Source organism: Barbus barbus (genome assembly GCF_936440315.1).
Source record: "Barbus barbus genome assembly, chromosome: 5".
Classification (NCBI taxonomy): Eukaryota; Metazoa; Chordata; class Actinopteri; order Cypriniformes; family Cyprinidae; genus Barbus; species Barbus barbus.
Genome location: NC_136733.1, coordinates 29390011 through 29403617, shown reverse-complemented (window position 1 = coordinate 29403617; position 13607 = coordinate 29390011). Strand labels below are relative to the sequence as shown.

The following is a 13607-nucleotide window of genomic DNA, read 5'->3' as shown; positions in this document are numbered from 1 at the left end:
TATAATTAAACACAGACTTTGTGGCCGTAACAAGTATTTAGAGACTTAAGTTGTACTTAAAGTTGTATAATGTTATTGCATTAGATATCAAACCAAATGGCACTTAAAAACAAATAATGCAAGACAGCTAATTTTTTGCGTTTCTACTATTGCGGAATCAGCAAAATGTAGTATTTTAGCAAAATAAGCTAAATAAAGCAAAATAATCACAAAAAGCGCAATACTATGTAACATTATTGATGCAGTAGTGTGATAAATAAAAAATAATTACATTTAATTATTCCATTTCTGTAGTATTTTCAACCTGAATACTAAACCTATTTGAAAAATGTTTAGTCTCATTTGCATCTTTGTCCTATTGTTGTAATATTTAAAAATAACAATAATTTTCCTAAAAGTTTTGTATCGGTAGTGGATAAGATTTTTTTTTTTTTCTGTCATTTACATAGTACATGTAGTGAGTGCTAAATGTGGTATCGTAAAAAAAACAATGCAAGATTTCTGGAAATTACTGCCAAAAAAAATGTAATTTTAAGTGCAAAAATCACAAAAAAAGAAAATAAATGTGAAATCCTTGTGGGACTGGCTAGAGTGTTTCACAGAACCAAGACCCCCATTACTTTTACCAATTACATTTAGAGTGTTTCTCAGTCATACAACAACATAGTAAATTATGATAATTTCATTTTTGGGGGAACTATTCCTAACATTTTACTTTTGAACGGTTTAAATATCTTTAAATAATTTTTATCAAAGGATCACTTCTAAATGCCACTTATGTCAATATCTAATGTAATGTTCATACATTTTTAAGTGTGGTTTAAGTGTCCACATACCTTCTGGGACCACTCTCTATATACTTTTACTCTCAGGCTACCACTTACGTACAACCTATTCCTCTCCATCTCCCAGTTGCAGTTTTCATGCTCTGACCTCACAGATATCATGCATAATACAAAATAACATGCATTTCTATTCTTCTCACTGCACATGTAATTTCACTCTCTCTGTCAATTCTCCTTTATTGAACTTCATCCTTAATAGGAATTCAAATGGTTATAGTAACACTTTGTCTTTTGATCTCATCTGTGATGTCAGGGCTCTGCTTGTAACCACTAGATGATGGTCCAGCAGACAACGTTGATAAACGTGTGTGGTTTTGAATGTTTGGAGGGTCAGAGTCTTGTCTTTGTTGTAATGAAAATATGGCTCTTGTTTGAGTGGGGATTGTTTTGTTACAAGCCACCTGTTTCAAAGAAATAAAAAAGAAAATTGGTTTGACGTGTTCTTATAACTGACAGTTTCTTCTCCCATAGACTAATGAATGGTTCTCTTTCACTCTGCCCCCTTCCTCTTCCCTCTCTCTCTTTTTGTTCCTCCCTCTCATTTTGTTTGTGATTGTGTGTGGGTTGGTGGGTATGGACGTGTGTGTGTGTGTGTGTTAGTGGGTAGCAGGCAGACCACGGCTCCCGCCTCGGTCACTGCGGCTGCGGCTGCAGTAGCCGCGGCTGCAGGCACCACAGCAGGGCTGGTGGAACAAGGTAGCGCCGCCCTACAGGGCCCAATTCCTCTAACCCTTTCTGTCTGTACACTCCTCTCTCCATATTCCTCCCATTCTTTCTTTCGTTCCCATTTCTATTTTCCATTTACTTTGTTTTCCTTTGAAATTCTATTTCTTTCTTTTACTTTTTCTGTCTTATTCCCTTTTCACTTCCCATATAATTTCCTCCTTTTTATTTTGCCCTTTTCTGTTTCCTTTTTCCATTTCCTATTTCCTTTGCCCTTGTCCTTTTCCTTTCTTACTATCCTTCCTTTCCTTTTTGTTATTTTCTTTTTCATTCATTCAATTAATAAATTTTCCTTTCCATTCCGTTTCCTTTGTATTTGTTTCCATTTCTTTCTATTTTTATTTCCCCTTTCCTTTCCTTTCCTTTCCTTTCCTTTCCTTTCCTTTCCTTTCCTTTCCTTTCCTTTCCTTTCCTTTCCTTTCCTTTCCTTTCCTATTAACCTTTTACTTCCCTATTAATTTCCTTTTTCTTTCCTTTTCCTTACCCCTTTTCCTTTCTCATTTTCCTGTTTACTTCTCTATTCATTTCCTTTCTTATTTCCTGTTTGGTTTCCTTTTTTTCTTGTTTGTCTAATTTCATTTTTCACCTTTTTTCAGTTTCTTTCATCTCTTCTATGAAAAAAAACATTTTTGTATTTCATCCTCTTATTTCCTCTCTGTCTCTCACTAGTCCATGATTGTCTCTGCATGGGGCTAAAGCATGCACGATGACTCACCCTCTACCTGTCTTACCTGCTGTTTCTTCTTTTTCTTTCTTGTCCTCCACACTTTTTTTCATCTCATTTCTCTTGCAGTTCATGTCTGATATCATATGTATCCGCTTATTGGTTCCCTCCGCTGTCTGTCGTCATCTCTGTTATCACCATTTCATTCATCTTTTATTTATTTTACAGAGGATCTACACCAAGATCCCTAAATGATGAATGTATTGTCCCTTCCCACTCTCTTTTTTTGAGTCCTATTCTCTCCATCATTTCTTCCTTGCATACAGTATGTGCCATAAATCACTGCCTCTTCCTTTTTTTCTGGGTTATTCTTATCCTCCTCCTCTTCATCACTTTTCTTTGCCATTTTTATCTGACATCCATACGCCATCTTCACTTTCATCCTCTGTATTCTTCCTTCCTTTTCTCTGTCTTTAATATGGTCTGTGAAGTTGAAGTTCACCCCTCTTTCAGGGGGTGGAACAGTCTGCCTGATGTTGTGCTGAATGCTGCATGGGAGGTTGGACTAATGCATGTTCACTAACTTGGGGGTGAGATGGGCTGAACCGATCCAGTGCACTTGTGCATGGTCAAAGCTTCTTGACAACTGTACTTATTTTTTTTTTATTATTATTTAACGGACATGGACAGAATGTAGAATTATGTAGAATTTCAATGAACATTATTGAAAGCTACTGGATGCATAGTACGAGGGGAAATGCACAGTTTCTCTTTTTGTTCCATATTACATTCATTTGTTTTATTTTACATGGTTTAGCCTATAGCATTACACTACACTAAGTATCCAATTTATCAAAGTTAATCTTGGGCCTACATTCCTGTAATTAAACATTGTAGTTTCAGTTTGATCAAGAACATTGTATTTGGAATCTTTCTGTGGCCCTTACTTCAATGACTCTGTTCATTGCATCCTCTCCAGAGCTGATACGAAGAAAATCATTTGTTTCTAATCTGTCACAAAACAAATCAATGCCAGAGCAAGCTGCTCAAATTATTTAGTTTTATTTTGACCAATTAGGAAAAGAAAAGCAGAAGACAAAGTACTAGATTAGTTTTGATTTGTTTAACATTTTCTTGGTCACTATGTTATTCCCACGCATACAGTTTGTGTTGTTGTGTAGTTTTAAAGATTTAAAATTCTGTTTAATATTAATAATAATCATTGTCCATGGTTGTGGACACTAATATAGTGATCTTTATAGTTATCATCCTTTGTGTGAACAGGCCTTTATTCTGAAATGTGTGGTCCAAATTGTAGATTGACTGACTGTATTGTAGATATTTTTCAGCTTTTTAATTTTATTGAAATCTTAATATTTATTTATTTGTTCCAAAATGGCTTAGAATTATGTTTTTCTGTCAGTGAAAGCATCATCTTGACCAATCAGTCACTGACATTTAAGCTTAGAGGTAAAATGTGATTATTTCAAATTTCCAGATTTATCTAAACGGCTGCTCTGGAGGAGACGCTAGTGGCATTGTTTTGCTGGTTACCTTTTTTAGAGGGCAAAAAATTGATTCAGGTGTAAATGTTTTTCAGCTTTTCCTTTTCAGTTTTTTTTTTTTTTACAGTGCATCATGGTAGAAGGGTTGAGCTGGTACATTGAGTGTGTGCTGTGGCTCAATGTGAAGGCTGTGCTTCATATTTGATGCTCCCTCCACATGCCTGCAATCAAATATTTATGTAGTGCTGCCTCTCTCTGTTGTCCTTCTACTACCCCCAGCCTGAGCAACCAGACTACTGCGCTATAGGCAGTTACACTACATATGGGACTGACATCTGGATCATTCCAAATTCTCATGTTTGATGTTTGTATAGTGCATATAAGAGAATATATTTCAAAAATATGATTTAGGTTGTAAACAAGTATGTGGACTACCCTAAGTTTGGCTGTTGCTTACAGTGGAAGCTGTTATAACAGCAAAAGGGGATTCAACTCCCTATTTATGCCATAGTTTTGAAATCAATGTTCAAAAGGTGTAAAAATAGGTAAGGAGTTCACATACTTTTTGTCATGTAGTGAAAAGCTGCATTATCATTAGACAGTAGGGGTGGCACGGTACACAGATGTCACGGTTCGGTACGTACCTCGGTTCGGGGGTCACGGTTCGATACGATTTCGGTATGCTCAGTTTCTTTTCATTTATTTTGAACCGACAGTAGTGAAAATTAAAAAAAAAAAAATTCCATCTAGATAAATATTATTGCATGTTATATATATATATATAAAATCTGTTTTGTTTTCATTGTGAGTGTACACAAATAAAAGCAGACCTTTATACAGTGATTATTAATAAGACAATAAGTGTTTAAAGTTGATTCTTCTGGTATAAGGAAACAGTTGAAGTGATCGCGCCGGAACACACACACACACACACACACACTAAAAAAAAAAAAAACACACATCAGTTCCAGCATTGCTAACTTGACAGCGCAGTTGGTACTTTATCAAAATAAAATACAGTGAGCCAAACATCAGCGCTCCCGACTCTGTGTCACCGCTGGAATGCGACTGAAGTACAAAGGCTATAATTTACATAATAAATAATAGTTTAGCATTCAGATATGTTACATCGCAAACATGGAAATATTATGGAATATTTGGATTTGTGACGAAAGAGAGATAGGATACATGAGCACAAAGCTCCATTCCACAAACAGTTGAGTACACAAACCTTTAAAGTATACTCCTTTGTCAGTCTATGAGAGACGCGTTCAGAATCAGCACACAGTCACTGTTTAGTGGGCTTTGTTTTCAAGTGTGCAACTCATGGCATTCGCTGTTCTTTTGTTGGCGGTTATCAAGCAGCGTTGCATTACTGCGGGCGCCCCCTTCTGGATTGGGGGTAAATTGCCTGTATTCGTCGCAAGGCCTCATGCACCGAACCGAGATGTCCGTACCGTGACTGTTCGGTACGAATACATGTACCGTGCCACCCTAGTTTTGCTAGTGCAACTACTACACATTGCACAAGATAATGTCAGTATTTTTATTTAAATATATTGTAATTATTAAATTAACTTATTTAATGTAAATAATAATGTTTTCATGTAATGTGTTTTTAAAGCATTAGAGAACAATTGAGGACTAGGTTTTAGAGTAGTGAAACTGCTTATACAAAACAGCCTGGCACAAACGTATTTGCCTGCTATTTTTTGCTAAACCTTGTTTGTGCTGACACTCTGCAAAGTAGATCAACTCTGAGAAAAATGATGACTGTACTAAAAACAAGTTGACATACTTTTTTTTGTTCTTGAGCTCCATATACAGCTCCATAGATAGTCAATTACCTTCAGCGTTCATAGAGACAGCACTCTGGTATTTTGACCTCTTCTCCATTGCTCTCTCTTTTTCTCTCCATTCTCTCTTGCTCTCTTTCTCTTGCTCTCTGTGTTAATGGCAAGGTAAGGAGCTCCACTCACTCTAGAGTATTAGATGTTCCTTCACTACTCGTCTTTCTACAGGGACGCATTCTCATTTCTTCTCACTGATCTCTTTGGGCCACCAGATGGATGGGTTGGTGGCCCAGATACAGTTCTAGGAGGATCTGTATCAAATAGCAAACTTGAATGACCCTGTTTTTTTTAGTTTATGACCAGAAGTGCAGCACATGTATTAGGCTTAATTTCTAGTGAAACTTCTTACTATGTGTTTTTTTTTATGCATAATGCCGGCTCACGCCATCTTATTGGTGACTGAGCTGTATCTGAAGGATCATTTTACAAATGTTCTAAATGACAGGGTTTTTGCTGAACTGATTGTATTACACAAACAGTACCTCGATCAGTAGAAAGGTCAAGATATCCTTCAAGGTGTACAAGTGGGATGGTCACGAGTACCTGGATTTCAAGACATTTCACTGTGATTAAATCTCCAGTGACAGTTGTACACAAATACCTTGAGAGGGTCTGTGTGCATTTGTTTGCTTATGCATTCTGAAATTAAAATGGTACAAGAACCTACAATGACAGACAGTGATTGTGTTAGATGCTTCTTTTTACTCATGATTTACTCATATAGTGATTTAATAAGTGTTGTCCTCCATGATGCTGTTAAAATGCTATTTATTATATAATTATCAATCCTAATATTTCTTGGATTGAAAAGTTCCTCGGTCAGCTACACTGTCTGGAAACTGTTTGGCTAAACCTGAAAACAATCGTTTATGAAATCAAAAAGTAGTAAAAAAAAAAAAAAATGTACACAGAGTAATGAGATATCTGTGGTAACATTGTTTCTATGATAAGGAAGCAGATTAATATGTATAGCTTTGTGGATTTTTCTACCACATTTTTTCCTACAAGACATAAACAATTTATTGTATTTTATTTTATTTGTTTATTTATAAAATGTAATTATACAACGGGGAACTGTTCAATCTTAGGCCATGAGTGACACTTTATAATAAATCTTAATGTTTAAAAATCATTGTTACTTTTATATAATACTTTATAGGTCATTCGTTCTTGAACAATCAAATATTTAGATATCACGAAACATTGAAATATATTTAATTTCATACACCCTACCTTTCAAAAGTAGGGTTGGTTAAATTTCTTTCATGTTTTTTGCATTTATTTGATTGACAATACAGTGAAAACAGTAATATTATGAAATGTTATATAATTATGTAATATTGTTTAAAATGAAATGTATTTCTTGGGTGAGAGCTACATTTTCAGCAGCCATTACTTCAGTCTTTAGTGTCAAATGATGTTTCAGAAATTAGTAAGTAAACAAACAGTTGTGCTGCTTAATATTTTTGTGGAAGTTATACATACAAGTGATAATTTTTTCATTTAATAAATAGAAAGTTCAAAATAACTGCATTTAAAAAAAATTAACTAACTCCAACATTTTGAATAGTAGTGTATATTCACATTCATATCTACATTGACTGCTGATCTAATAAGAATTATATAATGTATTGTTTATGACTCATTAATGAAGTTTATTATAAAGTGTCATTGGTAGTAATCTGGCTGTATCATGTGTATAAATTGGCCAACACAGAATCTGTCCTTGCAGCACGTTCTGGATATTATTGCATAATTTGAAATGAATCCCCTGCCTCTTTTGAGCTTACCTGATAATTAAATTATTTACCAGTAAGAGCCTAGTGCTCTCAACCATCTTTAACATATTTTACTACATTTTAATCCATTCCATACAATTCTCCCCCAAAATGAGTGCAGAATCCTGTTTGGGCCCAGTTATGGTTTACAAGATTATAGGTATGATTATTATCTGTAGTGTTATGTTTAATTTTAGGAAATATAGCCTTGAGTAAACTGCCTGTCCGGCGGGTTAATTGACATTTTGTATTACAATGTTGCTGATTTAACGTCTCTCTCTTATTTCCTCCCATTGTAGCAGCCAAGAGCTTGTTGAACAAAAAAGCAGACGTTAAGGTAAGATCTGTTTTACTTCTGACCTCTGTGACCCAGACATGACCATACGGCTTCTTAGTACCTTCTCTCTTTTCACTACTCTGTCTCTCTGCCCCTGGCTAATCTGTCAGTGCTTGCTGTGTGTGTGTTTGATGTGTGGTTATGAGTGTGTATGTTTTAAGACATGAAAGTCTAAAAACGTGATTACTGACATCTAAAATCAAGTCAAGTCAGCTTTATTTATATAGTGCTTCATACAATACAGATTATGTCAAAGCTGTTTTACAGTATTAAACCGGAAAATAGTGTCGATATTGCAAGAGGGCGATAGTAGTGTTGTCAAAAATATCGATATTTCGATAAATATCGATACTGAAATATCTGAACGGTACCAATATTAATTTCCCGAAGTATCGATACACCGATACTAGCCGAGCTGTCACTTTCACTTCTCTCCAAAGGCGCGTGGACAAGCACCACACGTGACCGCACTCGTCTCCTTCGCTCTGGTTAAATAGCAAAAGTGAAGTGAATAGAAAGATGACTGCTCTGGTTGTTAAAGAACACAGCAGGAGCGCTATCTGTAGGGATCTATGATCTCCGCGATGCAGAGAACGCGCACGGAATCCAGTCATAAAAACGGAATTTACAGTTTAACGCGGAATGTCATGGAATTTGTCAAAGTTTGGATGAATTAATCAAAAGTAGGTCATACACTTAAATCAAATCGCGATATGGACTAGTATCTGTAGATATTAAGCTGCAAAAGTGGATTTAAATATGAATCCTGCATGTTCTGCGCGTCTCTGTGTGAATGTGCTGCACGTGCGGTTTTGTTTACTAATGTGGCGCTCGCGATGATTTCAGCGTCTGCTGTCTCAATGAGGACATAAATACATCAACAATATCTCCAGAACTGATCTGAAAGGCACTTTACGAGCATTTTACCATTTAATTTGAGTAAAACTAGCGTCATATCATACACACACAGAACTTTAGAAGTATTCACGGCAACCCGTCAAAATAAACGTTTGGTTTAACTATATTACTATTATTTAGTAGAATGTACATAATACTACTACTTACTACTACTGTTAATTTTTTTAAAATAAATAATCACAAAATATTTAAATTTTAATAGTAAATCCCCTTAATTTGCCAAAAATGTAAATGTTTAATTTTCATTAATTCAAATATAAATGAATTAAAATTATTTTATGCCTTCATCTGATATCCAGTAAAATTTAAATACACAACACAGAATTTCTGAGGGGGAAAACACATTTCATAAGGCTACTGTAAGAATAAATAAAAATTGTTTGTATGCATTCAAATAATAGACATGCTAAAACACAGAATTTGGTAACAAAACATAAGGTGAGAAAAAAATAAAACATTTCATACGGCCCTAAACGTGTCATTTTTGTTACACTTTTAATAAATTAAATGTTAAATTGTATAATTTTCATGATTTTAATGAATTGGACATGCTTTTAGATTAATAGCATTTAATTTGACCATTAAAAAAAAAAAAAAGAGTCCAGAAAAATTCAAACGGGAAAAAACGGAATCCAGAAAAATTCAAATGGAAAAAATTGAATGTAGAAAATTTTTTAACGGAATTTGGGGAAAAATAAAACTGATTTCATAGGGCCCTATATCTGGAAATATTTTGGTTATGAAGCAAATGAGAATATCAACAAATAGAACTTTGGATTTTAATTAGTACATGTATTACTAAACGTTAGTTTCAATTAACATTTAACTAAGATTAATAAAAGATTAATAAATAAATCAACAAATGCAGTAATATCAAGACATTTTTTTTGTTCATGTAAAATATACCGCATGTTCTCGATTTGTTACATTTATCTTTAAATTAAAAAAATGACCCCCTTAATATTGTGGCAGTTTTTTTCTCCGTGGTATCGAAAATGGTATCGAATATCGATATTTTTCAAGGTATCGTATCGAAGTTAGAAATTCCAGTATCGTGACAACACTAGACGATAGTAAACACTCAAATTTCCAGGTAAAATCAATAGAGTCAACAGCATTGCCTGAAATTAAGTGTAAAATCACCTCATTAAACTATATTTCAGTATCATTTCAATTTAAGGTCCTTGCACACTTACTCAGATATTTTCGTCATCCTTTCCTATCAAAAACACAGATAATTGAACCGGATCCGAATTGTTTATGACGGACGAAAGTTTCGGAGGCAGTGTGTAAACATGATGGTCACAACGTGAGGTTGTATTTATTTTTTAACACGCAAAAATTTCGGACGAGAATTTCAGACTTTCAGACAGAGAATTTTGTGCAATGACCTTAAACTCAAACTCTCCTTAAAACTGATTTCGCCTTACTGACACGATTCAAAAAACGATAGAAGTTATCTTTTTTTTTTTTTTTTTAAGCGTAATTCATCATTTATTCAATACACATGTAATTCTGATTCTTATGTTATTGTTACATTAAACACTAAATGAGCTGAAGTGAGCTTAGCACAAAATGTTTAAACTGCTCTTTTTAATACAAGGAAAGCAGATGGTGAGCAATAACTGTCAAGCATATGCTTGTATACTGTATTGCCATTCTTCCAAAATCAAATGTCTGTCTGTTTTCCACACAAAGTGCTTGTATGTCTTCAGAAGACCTGTAATATAGCTAATGTGTGCATTGACAGCTAATGATCGCCATGCACATTCATTGTAAGCAAAAGAAAAGCTTGGACATCACCTTTTGTGGTTCCAAGAAAAGAAAAACGAAAAAATGGGTGAACTATCGCTGATTTTTCATTTAAAGGTAAAATGTGAATATCTTCTGCTACATCCCTTATTAATCTACTCAATTTAAATCCGTCCCCCAGGATTCCACACATTTGCATGAAAATGTAAAAGTATATTCCCCACGTGAGCATTTCAGTGAATTTTCCGGATTCTAGCATTCATGTGAGCGAGGAAATATATGGTTATTTAGCTACCAATAAAACCTTTAACACACATCCCCGTGTTTAAATCCATCACACATTAGCACAAAAAGTAAAAATAAAGTGTGGATTACACAGTGAACCTCGTGGTGAGTATTTCAGTGAATTTGCCGGGCACTCTAGCAGACATAAGAGCGTGGAAATATAAGGTGTAACCAAAAACCGTAACGAGCTCTATCCGGTCACAGAGCCAGTGATAGCACTGAAAGATGAGACGAAATGAAGGTTTTATTTCCATCAGCGCCTGTGGGCATGTGGGAGACGTTTAAGAGAATGATATAACGACGACAGCTGTGATGCCATTGAGGAATCTATGGAATCTTCCACAAGAGCCAGAGTAATTTGATTCACGAAATGGGATTTTCAGAGATGAACTGCACTTATGGGAGTGTTCGCAGACACACTCAAACACATTCCTACCTGTTTCTACTTTGACGTCACCCCACAACCCACCTTTGTGACTCACACCTGCTATCTTCATGTGTATTTATGTATGTTTGTGTGTGAGTGTGTTTGAGCGGAGAAATAGTTCAGCGGGGAATGTGACTCTGGTTCCAAGAATAGCCGAGAGTCTGAAACTCTGAGACGAAAATAGCAGCACAGCGCTCCTCTCATCTCCTAGCAACAGGCTCCCCCACGTCCTCTCCAGCCATTTTAAAACATTTCTTCTGTCCTTTTCATGATTACTTTGTGCTCTCTCTCCTTCCTTCACCTTTATGCTCCGTCTTCAAAGTTCCAGCTGAGCTGCTCTTTATTTAGTCACTGTCACTATTTCTCAAATTAACCGAAGCTGACTTCCTTACTTTGTGTTTAAATCTTTGCACGGCTGCTGATTATGTAATTCTGCTTTAGAATTGGAGGCGTTTTTTTTATATATTTATTTTTTAATACGGCAGTTGCAGCAATTGGAAGTTGTGCTGCTGCGTTTTGAACCAAAGCTCTTCTGAGAACATTCTGTGCTTAATATAACTCGTTCTTGGCTGCCCTTTTTTTTTTAGGACAAAAAATATCACTGAACCGCACAGACTGTGCTTGCTTCCTCTCTCAGCATCCCTGCCTGTCCTTGCACATCATTCCCACTTTGTGTAGCTCCTGCATTGTTTTCCCTGCTCCAGGTTCAGGGCCAGATTGTCTCTGAACAGTAACTGTCATGTGTCACGAACAGCTGACCCCGGATCAGGTAACTTTGCTTACACTGATCATTCCTCCGGTGCACTTTAACTATTCTTCTGCTAGTAGCATGTTTCTTTCCTTTTTCCACTTTTATTGCTCCTTCACCTGACCCTTGTTTCTCTTCCTCCAAATTTCCTCTTGTGCAGAAGAACTTTCAAGTTGCCTTGCTCTGAACCTTCACATGCATCCTAAAAGTATTCTTCCAGTCATTTTCTTTGACTGATACACACACAGCTATGCTGCATTTGAGATCTCCTCCCAGCTCTTTTATCGTTGCCCCAATTGAACATGGTTATCAAACAAACAAACAGCTACTATATATATCGTCTCACAGGTTCCTCCATTATTCTCACTTGTCTTCTTTTCATTCTCTCTGTAGAAGCGGAAGTCGAGCTCTACCGTTCAGTACATGGTGAGAATCTTGTTTCATTTACACCCTTCTGTTTTCTTTCATCGTCCTCTTCTTTTACCTCCACCTACTGTATCAGCTATTGTGCGACACTTTCCTCTAAAGTCGTACTTCCTGCATTTCTGTGGGACCTAATGAATTGATGGCCATTGCTCAGATGGTTCTGTTTAAATAAATATATAAAATTGTGTGTCTGGTCAACTAATCTTGGATCTTAGTCTCAGCCTCACAGGCCACCCACACTCTAATTTTCTCCACTGAGCACCTGATTCATATTGTCTGATTGGCTGACTTTAGCCTAGTTTTTCCACAGTAGAGGCTTTCACATCAGGAATTATAACCGTACCTATAGTCATGGCCAAAAATATTGGCACCCTTGGTAAATATGATCAAAGAAGGCTGTGAAAAAATAATCTGCATTGTTAATCCTTTTGAGCTTTTTAAAAATTCACAAAAATCTAACCTTTTATTGTATAAGAATTTAAAATGGGGGGGGGGGGGGGGTATTATGAAATAAATGTTTTTCTCTAATACACATTGGCCACAATTAACTGCACCCTTTTATTGAATACTTTTTGAAACCTCCATTTGCCAGTTTAACAGCTCTAAATGTTCTCCTATAATGCCTGATGAGGTTAGAGAACACCTGACAAGAGATCAGAGACCATTCCTTCATCCAGAATCTCTCCAGATCCTTCAGATTCCCAGCTCTATGTTGGTGCTTCTTCTCTTCTGTTCACCTCACTCATTTTCTGCAGGGTTCAGGTCAGAGAACTGGAATGGCCATAGCAGAAGCTTGGCTTTGTGCTCAGTGACCCATTTTTGTGTTGTTTTTGAGGTTTGTGTTTGGATTATTGTACGGTTGGAAGATCCAAACATGGCCCATTATAAGATTTCTAACAGTCAGTCACTTATTGATATTTTTTTTTTTTTTTTAATCTGTTGGTATTTGATAGAATCCATGATGCCATGTGTCTAAACAAGATGTCCAGGACCTCCAGCAGAAATATAGGCCCACAACATCAAAAATACTGCAGTGTATTTCATTATACACATGGGGTACTTTTTATCGCTGTGTTCACCAAACCCATCTTGAGTGTTTGCTGCTAAAAAGCAAATTTTTTAGTTTCATCTGACCATAGAAGCCAGTCCCATTTGAAGTTCTAGTCGTGTCTGATAACTGAATATGCTGTAGTTTGTTTTTGGATGAGCTACGAGAATTTTTCTTGAAACCCTCCCAAACAACATGTGGTGATGTAGGTGCTGTTTGACCATTTTTAAAAAAATTGTTTTAAGGTTTTCTGACCCCAAGACTCTTGCAGTTCTCCAGCTGTGGTCCTTGGAGAGTC

General features: G+C 35.9%; 1 protein-coding gene across 4 annotated transcripts in view; it reads left to right on the top strand.

Moving 5' to 3' along the window:
* The window catches only part of LOC306870265 (calcium/calmodulin-dependent protein kinase type II subunit beta-like), a 69181-nt gene that overhangs the window by 35191 nt on the left and 20383 nt on the right, over nt 1-13607 (top strand). For 3 of the 4 annotated variants that reach the window (XM_079417430.1, XM_079417428.1, XM_079417429.1), the window contains exons 13-14: nt 7668-7705; nt 12229-12261. In XM_079417430.1, the coding sequence (XP_079273556.1) occupies nt 7668-7705; nt 12229-12261 (71 nt within the window). Of the gene's footprint in view, nt 1-1445; nt 1542-7667; nt 7706-12228; nt 12262-13607 lie in introns of all 4 variants that reach the window. The other variant, XM_079417431.1, reaches the window with a different exon arrangement.